Source organism: Myotis lucifugus, unplaced genomic scaffold, assembly GCF_000147115.1.
Source record: "Myotis lucifugus unplaced genomic scaffold, Myoluc2.0 scaffold_15, whole genome shotgun sequence".
Classification (NCBI taxonomy): Eukaryota; Metazoa; Chordata; class Mammalia; order Chiroptera; family Vespertilionidae; genus Myotis; species Myotis lucifugus.
In genome coordinates, this window is record NW_005871063.1 from 14,362,329 (window position 1) to 14,372,370 (window position 10,042).

Genomic DNA, 10,042 nt, shown 5'->3' on the forward strand with positions numbered 1-10,042 from the left:
AGAAAGAAAGAAAGAAAGAAAGAAAGAAAGAAAGAAAGAAAGAGGGTGAATCCCAGCCTGCTCTCCATAGTTGCTTAAAACCTCAGGGTTTTCTTTTGGCCACTACCAGAAACCTCCTAGAATTATATAAAAATTGGGGAAGTCATATTCTAGTTTATTGTTAAATATTAAGATGTCTTATTCACCCTATAAAATGAGAATGTATTTTCATGATTTATAGCTATAAGGATGGATAAGTTGTCTCTCTTTCAGAAATAATAGTGTGCCTTAAAGGGAGATGCATAAAGGGAGTTTTAACAGCAGAATCCCTTGATATGCTCATAATATGTTTATCAGCATGGCTAATATCAGCCTTAACTTTTTCCTCAAAAAAAAAAAAACAAGGTGGGGCAACATACATTTTCTATGGTAGAAGCTCTCTTTATCTCTGTTGTTATAGAAGTTTCTCTCAGATGAGCATTTTTTAAAAGGTGATTCCATTTTCACTTTGCTGCCTTGCAACAAATGCACAGGCATTTAGACCAGGGGCCCTCAAACTACGGCCCGCGGGCCACGTGCAAATACAAATATTGTATTTGTTCCCGTTTTGTTTTTTTACTTCAAAATAAGATATGTGCAGTGTGCATAGGAATTTGTTCATAATTTTTTTTTAAACTATAGTCCAGCCCTCCAACGGTCTGAGGGACACTGAACTGGCGCCCTGTTTAAAAAGTTTGAGGACCCCTGATTTAGACAATCTCTTGTTTAGGTTCTCATACACATATATGTTTAGTAAAACTCTCCCCTCTGCCTCTGTTAGCCCAGGTAACACTTTGACTCACTTCCTTATAATTGTGCACACTTTGAAAAATACAAAATAATTTTCTCCTCTCTGATTTTTAGTTTCTAGCTGACTTGCCCTTTGCAATATAGTTTAGAAACCATTATTGCCTAGCAGAGGTTTCTGTAACTCTTCATACCCCCACTACTGAGCTTTCCTCTCTGTTTCTCCTTTGCTATACGTATTAGCAGGAAGCTAAGTAGAGCACATGGCTAAGAAAGAATCAAGGCCAAGACAGCCTTCAGTACAGTAAGAATAAAAGCCACAGCTTTGAAAACTGCCTGAGAGACAGAGCCAGGCCGCTTTCGTATTATGGCCTCATCCTCCAAAAATCCAAGTGCAGTTCCTGACAGGAAATCATATAAGACTTTGAATAGTCAAAGTCTTTACTGACCCAAACAGGCAGGTTTTCAATAAATATTGATAGTTGGTTGATAGCTTGAAACAATAAGGGGTAAAGATGCAAGCTAGGCCTTCACCACCATCTTTGCTCTGCTAGGCTGGGAAGCCCTGGAAGAACTGTGAGTTATCATTGCAATCAGGAAAGCAACCTTAGTTAGCTAAAACAAGGAGAACAGGAAAGCCTTCTTTTAGTGTTCACTGCAAATGGCAGCCACCCAACTCCTGCCCTCCCCAGAGATTATCCAGAGGGAGAGGAGGACAAGATAAGAAGCCTAAACAGAGGGATCAATGACTGAAGGGATGTAAAGGAGACAAATCAAGGGAGATTTGATATTTAGGGCCTTCTGCAGATGCTAATACGGGAAACAAGTGATAACAAACTCCAACAAGCAGACATTTAGAGTTCAGGCCAGCTTTCCATTCCAAACAGCACCATGGAAGGGAAAACAATGAACAAGGAAGTTCAAGTTCCAGTCCTACAGTTTCACAGTTATGTGACCCTAGGCAAATGGCTCGATTTCTTTAGCTAGAGTCTCTTCATTTGTTAGTTATATGAGTTCCTGCCCTCCTTATCTCCTAGGTGATCAGATGGCATCACTTATATGAAAACATTCACTAGTTAGGACCTTTGATCTGTGTCTCTTATCTAGAAGAGAAACTTTTAAGATTACCTGAACTTCAAAGGTTATTGTGGTGTACAAAGCAAGGGACAATAACTATGCGATAGAAAATTACAAGAAAGATCATTATTGGGCCTTCAGCATTAGTGGTGTTGTCTGGGTCAAAAGATGATATTCCTGTGCCTGCTTTTTCCTTTACTTTTAGAGCTCCATTGTTTGAAATGAACCTAACTAGATTCAAATGCTTTGTCTTTTGATAGAGTTTTTACTGCAATTGCATACGGAGCTATGGCCATTGGAGAAACACTTGCTTTGGCACCTGAATATTCGAGAGCCAAATCCGGGGCTGCACATCTGTTTGCTTTATTGGAAAAGCAACCAACTATAGAAAGCTATAGTCAAGAAGGGAAAAAACCAGTAAGCACAACTGTGATTTTAAATGTCCACTTATTGTTCATTGTCCATATTAAGCTAATCTCTAGACTGGACTGTGTCTGGGTAGTGAAGCTGAAGGAAACCTGGGCTTTTAAGCAACTTTGTGAAGTCCAGTAGTGAAGACAACAAGAAGCGCAGATATAAAAATCTAAACAAAAGTAACAGAAACCGGTGTGCAGTCAGCAGCTCCACAGAGAGGAATATGATGTTTAAAATTAAAGTAGTGTGGAAACATGTTCAGTTTTCAGAAGGTGCTAAGTCAATGTGCTATAATGTGTTCCAACTTTTCTAAACACTGCCAACTTTCTTCACAGGACATATGTGAAGGGAATATAGAGTTCCGGGAAGTCTCTTTCTTCTATCCATGTCGCCCAGATGTTCTCATCCTCCGTGGCTTATCCCTCAATATTGAGAAAGGGAAGACAGTAGCATTTGTTGGGAGCAGTGGCTGTGGGAAAAGCACTTCTGTCCAACTTCTGCAGAGATTTTATGATCCCATGAGAGGACAAATAGTAAGACTTTTAAATACAACTTATCTGGGGATTAATGGTGCTATTCTTAAACGTTCTCTTGGGCTTAAGTATCTTCACTGGTTTGGGTAGGGCAAACAGTACAGTAGTTAAAAGAAAGAAAAAAAAAACTATCCCTTATCTAAAAGGACAAGCAAACCAATAATAGGAATGATGGATAGGACTTTGACGCTAAGTGTAAAGACCCAAAGATTCTTCAGCCATTATGGCGGTAGAAATTTTCATCTTATAAGCCATGGAATTCTCTTAAAATACAGGTGTTGGAGGACCGGCCTAATATCCATGCCCGGGCTCTTTATTCGGTTCTGGTTTAAGACAGAGGTAATAGTTTCCTCTGCCTCCCTGGCTCAGGCTTTTTGCTGTTCCCACTGACCATCTTCAACCCTTCCACCCCCAATTCCCAAAACTTAGTGCATGATTAGGGCTAATCTGAATCAATTCTATTAAGTCCTGCAATCTGATCTCAAAAAAAAAAAATGCAACCTCTCCCTCCTTTGAACTCCAAAGACTGTTTTTCTCACCTGGGACTTTTCTTCCTCACAGTATATTCAGGTTTTCACTAATCCTCTCCCCGCAACCACCACCACATTACACGCATACACAAACACAACCTCCTGTTCTGCCTCTTTCTTCTCACAACAAAGCATAAGCCTCTAAAAGTCAGACTTCTATCAGTCCTTATTAGTCCTTATTCTCTTGCAATTTACAGTCTTTTCCCATCACAGATTCTCAATGACTGTTTGCAAAATGGAATGGTCTAAAATGACTCCCTTTTTACCAATAAGTCCACAATGAGTACTAGTATTAGGTACCACTCATCTGTCTGCACATAGCACATGACACGCCCTCCTTTAAAACCCCCAATGGTTTCCCATCACAGTTAGAGTAACCCATAGTCCATAGCATCAATCAAGGTCCTTCATGATCTGGCACCTGCCTCTCTCTCCAAACTCCTTCCCTATCACCCCTCCCCGCCCCCCGCCCCAGCGCATTGTACACTGTGTGTCTATGTTCTTTAAACTTACTTATGGGTCTTTGATCTTCCATGTTAGAATGTTTTTACTCTTCTTTGCTGGCTCCTTCTCATCATTCATGTCTCATTCTAAATGCTACTTTTAGGTAGGGCTTTTACATAACCCCATAGAAAATAATGCATCCACCCACACTCATCCCGCATCCCCACATCCTCAGTCATTCTCTCTCCCATTATCCCTTCTTTATGACACTTTCTTTTTCTGGTTTGAGTTCTTTGTTATTGTGTTTATTGCCTGCCTCTCTCCACCAGAATATAAGGTGCAGGAGGGCAAGAGCTTTGTCTTATTTACCACTATTTCCCTGGTGCCTAAAGAGCCCCCTCACGGAGTAGGTTGATTGATGTTATATGGACATATAAACAAACATGGCTATGTGCAAAATGACATATTTCTACCTGTGGGCTACTATATCAGTCATACTCTCTTTCTGGGCTTTAATAAAGTGGGGTCCTGTTACGGTGGAGGTTGGTCATTTTCCACATGACTTTAGTACAGAGCAGCAGGCTCTACTCTAGACTCTGGGTAGGTCTCTAGAATATATGGCCATTCCTAGAAATGTCAAGTAAGTTTAGGAGTTGGCATTTTAGTCATTTACTCGCTGTCCGCTTGTATGAGACATATGATTTATGAGCCTTCCTTGGGTAACATTATACTACTAAATAGCTTGAATGCCTAACCTTCTTGTTATGATTTGTGTGTTTGAATACAGTGAACTGTAACATGATACAGTGTTGGATCTTCACATACCATTCTCCATTCTGGTTTTGGCAGCTATTTGATGGTGTGGATGCAAAGGAATTGAACATACAATGGCTTCGTTCGCAAATAGCAATCGTTTCTCAAGAGCCTGTGCTCTTCAACTGTAGCATTGCTGAGAACATCGCCTATGGTGATAACAGCCGTGTTGTGCCACTAGATGAGATAAAAGAAGTAGCAAGTGCAGCAAATATCCATTCTTTTATTGAGGGTCTCCCTGAGGTAAGAAAATATCTGAAATCTTGAACTTCAAAGCTGCCAAATTAGCCTAAGTAGTTCAGTGAGGTTAAATGGTTGTTTTACGTGCTCATTGTGTTATACAATGTATTTATTACCAGCACCTAATGTAAAGTTATATGTAAAAGCAAAGTTTGAAATTTTGATGTGACTGTTTTTCCAAGACCAAACTATTTTAATATTCACTGAATTAATATGTATTATTATTCTTCCTCACAGCAACTAGAGGGATCCTTTTAAAACATTAGTTTTTATGTTGAAAACAATCCTGGTTGAAAGCTTCTTAATGGTATCCCATAACACTTACAATAAAGTCCAAATTCCTCATGTGACTGGTGAGGCTTTCTGTGACCTGGCCTCTCCAGCTCCTTCCTCACCATGTGCTGGCTCTGCTCTAACCACACTGGCCTCTTTTCTGTCTCATGAACATGTCAAGTTCTTTCCTACCTCAGGACATTTGCACTTGTTTTTTCTTCAGCTGGGATCTCCCTTCCTCTGACTCTTTGCAGAACCAGCTGCTTAACTTTCAAGCTCTTTCAAATGTCACCTTTGTAGACACCTTCCTGGACACCTTATATAACCTTTGGGGATCCAGGAGGGTGAATATCAGGGAGTTGATTTGAAGTGTGCTAAGGGTAATACATCTGTGGTGTATGCCATGCAGATGACCTTTAGGCATTTGGAAATATCAACCTGGAGCATGGGAGATGAGTTGCAACACCACCTTGGTCTTAAGGCTCCTATGAGAAATAGACCAGGTGTAGATGCCCCATAGTCCCCACAATAACATACAGTGACAGTTCAGTGAAGCCACATCATGGCTTCTTGAATAGGACTTTGACCACTGGAACCACCCTGCAATTTCACCCCAGGGCCCCCGGGGATTTTCCAGAATGCAACTGATTTAGGATTAGATCTTTTTTATGTTCCCACCAGGACCCAAGTAGCTTTTAGCCCCAGGTCCGTATTAAGAAGCCATTGCCCCTTCATCTCATAAAACAGGTGATTTCAGGGCATTCACCATCTCAGTGTTTGCCAGAAAATTGATTTATGTTTTCGGTTTAAACAGGAAAGAATGGAACTCTATGATTCTTCATTAAAGAACAAAACCGTCAGTTTAAGTATCTGAAAATGTTTTTGTATATCTACCTTTATATCTACATTTATAATCTGTTTTGCCTATGATAGGCAAAAACAACTGAATTTGATTTTCATCCAATTCATTCTTGAGACTTACATTTTCCTATAATCCAGAGAAGGCCAAAAATGCAAAGTGATTTCTAAGCTAGTCTTGTACCTTCTTCAGCTACATGGAAAAATCCATGTACAATTTAAGTGAGACTCGTTAAAAGAGCTACAACCCCATTATCATTCCCCATTCTCTGTTTTTGGTTTGAGGTTAGATCTCTAATTTAGATGGGGATTTTGCAGTGTGTGGAAATTAATGACACAGTTTTTTCAGATTACCCTACCCTATAATTCCAAATTTTACAAAATACATTTTAGGAGGAAGGGGTCCAGCCTGCTGGCATTCCCAGATAAAATCTCAGAGGAGATAGTTGAAGTCTGTTTTCTTTGTACAGCATTTCACTGCCGTGTTGGGGCTAGACCCCAACATTTCACTTCAGAAAAAAACACTTTCACTGAACTTTAGTAATTCAGACATCCATTGTTTGATATAAAGAAATCAACTGTGCATTTTAAGTTAAAAAAATGAGTTTTGAATGAAGTAGACACATTTGTCATAAGGCTGTGACATAGGCTCTGTCAATACCAGCTTTGCCCCAGTCAGATGTGAATGGAAAGGCAATTGATTCAAGCATCGCCATGGTACCAAGACAAAATGAACAGCATATAATCACATGTTGCATCTTCTCTGTGGTGTGGCTACAGGATCCACGTTTAGAAGGCTGTACACTTGGACTTGCCTTCCAGTAGAACAGATCCATCCTCCCATTGAGTACCATAGGCGTGCATTTGTTAGATAAATGGCAACCACTACTAGAAAGCAGTGTGAAACCCTGGAAGAAGAAGAGCCAAAAGGACAATCTAGAAAGCAAGCAGGAGGCTGCTTTCACCAACTGAACTGACCACTTGTGATTTAGCAGACTCCAAAGGCTGCAGGATATGAGAAATTCCCTTTGCCCATCTATAGAGGGAAACACTGGAGAAGGGTAATTCATTAGTAAGTGGGAGAGCTGTGGAAACACTGTGAAGTGCTAAATGTCACTATCAAGATGCCAACCTAACTTATTGCCAGGCAGCACCCTGACACTGAGTACAGCATCCTGGCATCTGAAGAGATATGCCTGTAGAAATTTAACAAGAGCTAAAATGAAGGGACCCAATAATTTCCTTGTGTTTAGATACTTTAAATCATGTTGACCTGAAAATAGAAGGTAATGTAACTTAATGGAAAAAGATTTGTATGTACTTGGAACTTTTTTTGCCAATTGTTTTTTCTCTTATGCTTTAATTCAAACAATTCCTTTGTAGGAGCATAATGGCAAAGGTCTGTTGCCTGTGACTAGATTTGATATGTAAATGAAATGGTCGTGTTTATTGCTGGTTTAGCATTCATTTGCAACAAAGCACAAGAATATATTTCAGTACTTGTTGGGACACAAATTTTCCAGAGTAGCAAAATTTGAAATATTTAGATGGTTCTCAAATATTTAGTTGCCATGCTAATTTAAATAACCAAGCCTTACTTTCTTAATTGCATGTTCCTGTAATAGAAATACAACACACAAGTTGGACTGAAAGGAACACAGCTTTCTGGCGGCCAAAAACAAAGACTAGCTATTGCAAGGGCTCTTCTCCGAAAGCCAAAAATTTTATTGTTGGATGAGGCCACTTCATCCCTTGACAATGAGAATGAAAAGGTAACATCCTCTTTTTTCATCTCAGAATATAATATCACATATGAGAGTGAATAATCATGGGAAAAAATAAAGGTCAGTTTAGAGAAAGAAAGGCCTGGAGATAACTGTAGTCATAGGGTCACCAGTTCTAATTATGGTTAGAGGCTGGTGAAGAGATGGGGGAAGTGGGAGGGAGTTGGGACACAGGGCATCTCATGTTCTAGAAAGGTGTTCTCTCTTGAATTTGTCTCATTATCAAAAAGAGGGTCCCGATACTTGAAATGTTTCTCCATTCAAAGAAAAAGCACAAGAAAATTAACTTTCCTATTTTGTTATTAGTCCCATAAAGCCAAACAAATTAATAAGGCAATCTACCTGTGTAACAGAGTGCTCTACACTGCAGTGTGCAAGCCTGCTAGTTACTCCACCTTCTATAATTAGCTTAGTTTGGGAAGGAAACAAGGAAGCAAACACATGTGACAGACCCATACTGCAAACTCCTTCAGATGTTTAATTTTGCTATGTCCTTGTCCCCTAGTAGTTTCTTACACCTATTAGGCACTTATTTGTTAAATGAACATTGGTCAAATAAGAGATAATCATTAATACAGGGTAAGGCAAAAGTAGGCTTACCGTTGTTCATATGGAAAATAATACAAGAATAAACTGCGTTTCCCATACTCACACTTGTAAACCTATGTTTGTCCTACCTTGTATTTATTGAGTACTCATTATTATATGCTGTCATCTCAAGCCTCATAGCAATTCAATGGATTAGATTATTTTATCATCATACTCATTTTACAGATTAGAATACTGAGGCTTAGAAAAGTTAAGTGACTTCCCTAACTTCTAATAGAGGCTGCCTGATCTAAGAACTCATGTGGTTAACCCCACTCAAATGCTGTTTGTAGATTATTATCATTCTTGATTTCCAAGGAGACCGTGTGTGATGAAAGAAAAACTTTTTTTTATCAGATATCTAGGCTGTTATCTTGGATTCATCAGTTACTGGCAGTGTGACCTTGGTCAAGTAACCAGGGCTTTTCAAATCTCAGTTTACTCATCAGAAAAGTAAAAATACCCCCACCTTACAGGCTTATTGCAAAGATTTAAATAAGCTATCCATCATTTGAACATTTTATATATTCAACAAATATTGCTTTTTACCCTCCAATCTCATTTCCTTTACACAGCCTTATAACCTCTTTGCAGCTAAGATGCTGTTTTAGTCAGGAAAGTTTTACAGATAAATTTGACCCCCAAAAAATATATATACTATGAGAAGAAATAAAGTAAAATAGATAATTCTACTTCCATAGAAATACACTTTCTGACTTTGAGTTTGGACTACTTACTTTTATATACAGATAACCATTTCATTTTTATTTATTGTCACAAAACCTTGTCCATTTAAGTCTTAAAATATCCATAATTGCTTTTTCTAGATTTCTATTGAGTAGGATGACTATTTCTCAAAGTAGGGCAACTTCCTTGGGAATAAGCAAATAAACCAAGAATGTTATTAGATTTCCTTAATTGGTTTGATTTGGGCGAGTTTGTTAGCATCTAATCTGAGCTGGTGATCACAAGTCCTTCTCTCTTCCAGGTGGTTCAGCAGGCCCTTGATCAGGCCAGTAAGGGGAGGACGTGCCTAGTGGTGGCTCACAGACTCTCCACAATACAGAATGCAGATCTGATAGTGGTTCTGCACAATGGAAAAGTAAAGGAGTGGGGAACTCATCAAGAGCTCCTGAGAAACCAAGACATATATTTTAAATTAGTAAATGCACAGTCGGTGCAGTGATGCTACTGGAGTTAGCACATGTTTTGATCTTTGTGTAATGCAAAGAGAGAGTACTTAGTAATCATGTGGCATGCTTTGATCTCTTTGACTGTATATATCATATCTAGAATCTGCTCTTCAAGTACAGACATGTTCTATTTACATACCGTCTTCCCTTCAGGTTTGTAAAAGCAAACAAGAATGTTCTAAACTCATCTGAGTGAGACAGTGCCTGTATGCTGCACTTGATAAAAATGCTCTAGCATACTTGCTTGTAAAGCAGCTTCTGCAAAGCAAATCTATTTTCCATTGACTTCTGCATAAAACTGGGAATATGTTCCAAAAGGGAAAATTTATCCAGTTAACTAAGCTGAAAGATTTTAGCAAAGAAAGTGTAAGATGTAGTTGGGCCTGTGGCATTACAGGAAAAAATGACTTTAATTTGGAATTTTCAGCATTTTGTAACACATTAGAATACTTTGAACTAATCCTTTTCTTCAGACCTTAGGAATTTCTCTCATAATATCTCTCTCAGTGTTTCTCTCTTAATGAATGTCC

The 10,042-nt window shown here is 38.9% G+C and overlaps 1 protein-coding gene across 1 annotated transcript in view; it reads left to right on the top strand.

The window, feature by feature from the left end:
* Positions 1-9,505, top strand: part of ABCB5 (ATP binding cassette subfamily B member 5) — an 86,303-nt gene extending 76,798 nt beyond the window's left edge. The window contains exons 23-27 of the mRNA XM_006085063.1: positions 2,103-2,259; positions 2,592-2,789; positions 4,613-4,819; positions 7,573-7,719; positions 9,308-9,505. Of these exons, the coding sequence (XP_006085125.1) occupies positions 2,103-2,259; positions 2,592-2,789; positions 4,613-4,819; positions 7,573-7,719; positions 9,308-9,505 (907 nt within the window). The remainder of the gene's footprint in view (positions 1-2,102; positions 2,260-2,591; positions 2,790-4,612; positions 4,820-7,572; positions 7,720-9,307) is intronic.
* The last annotated feature ends 537 nt before the right edge of the window (positions 9,506-10,042 follow it).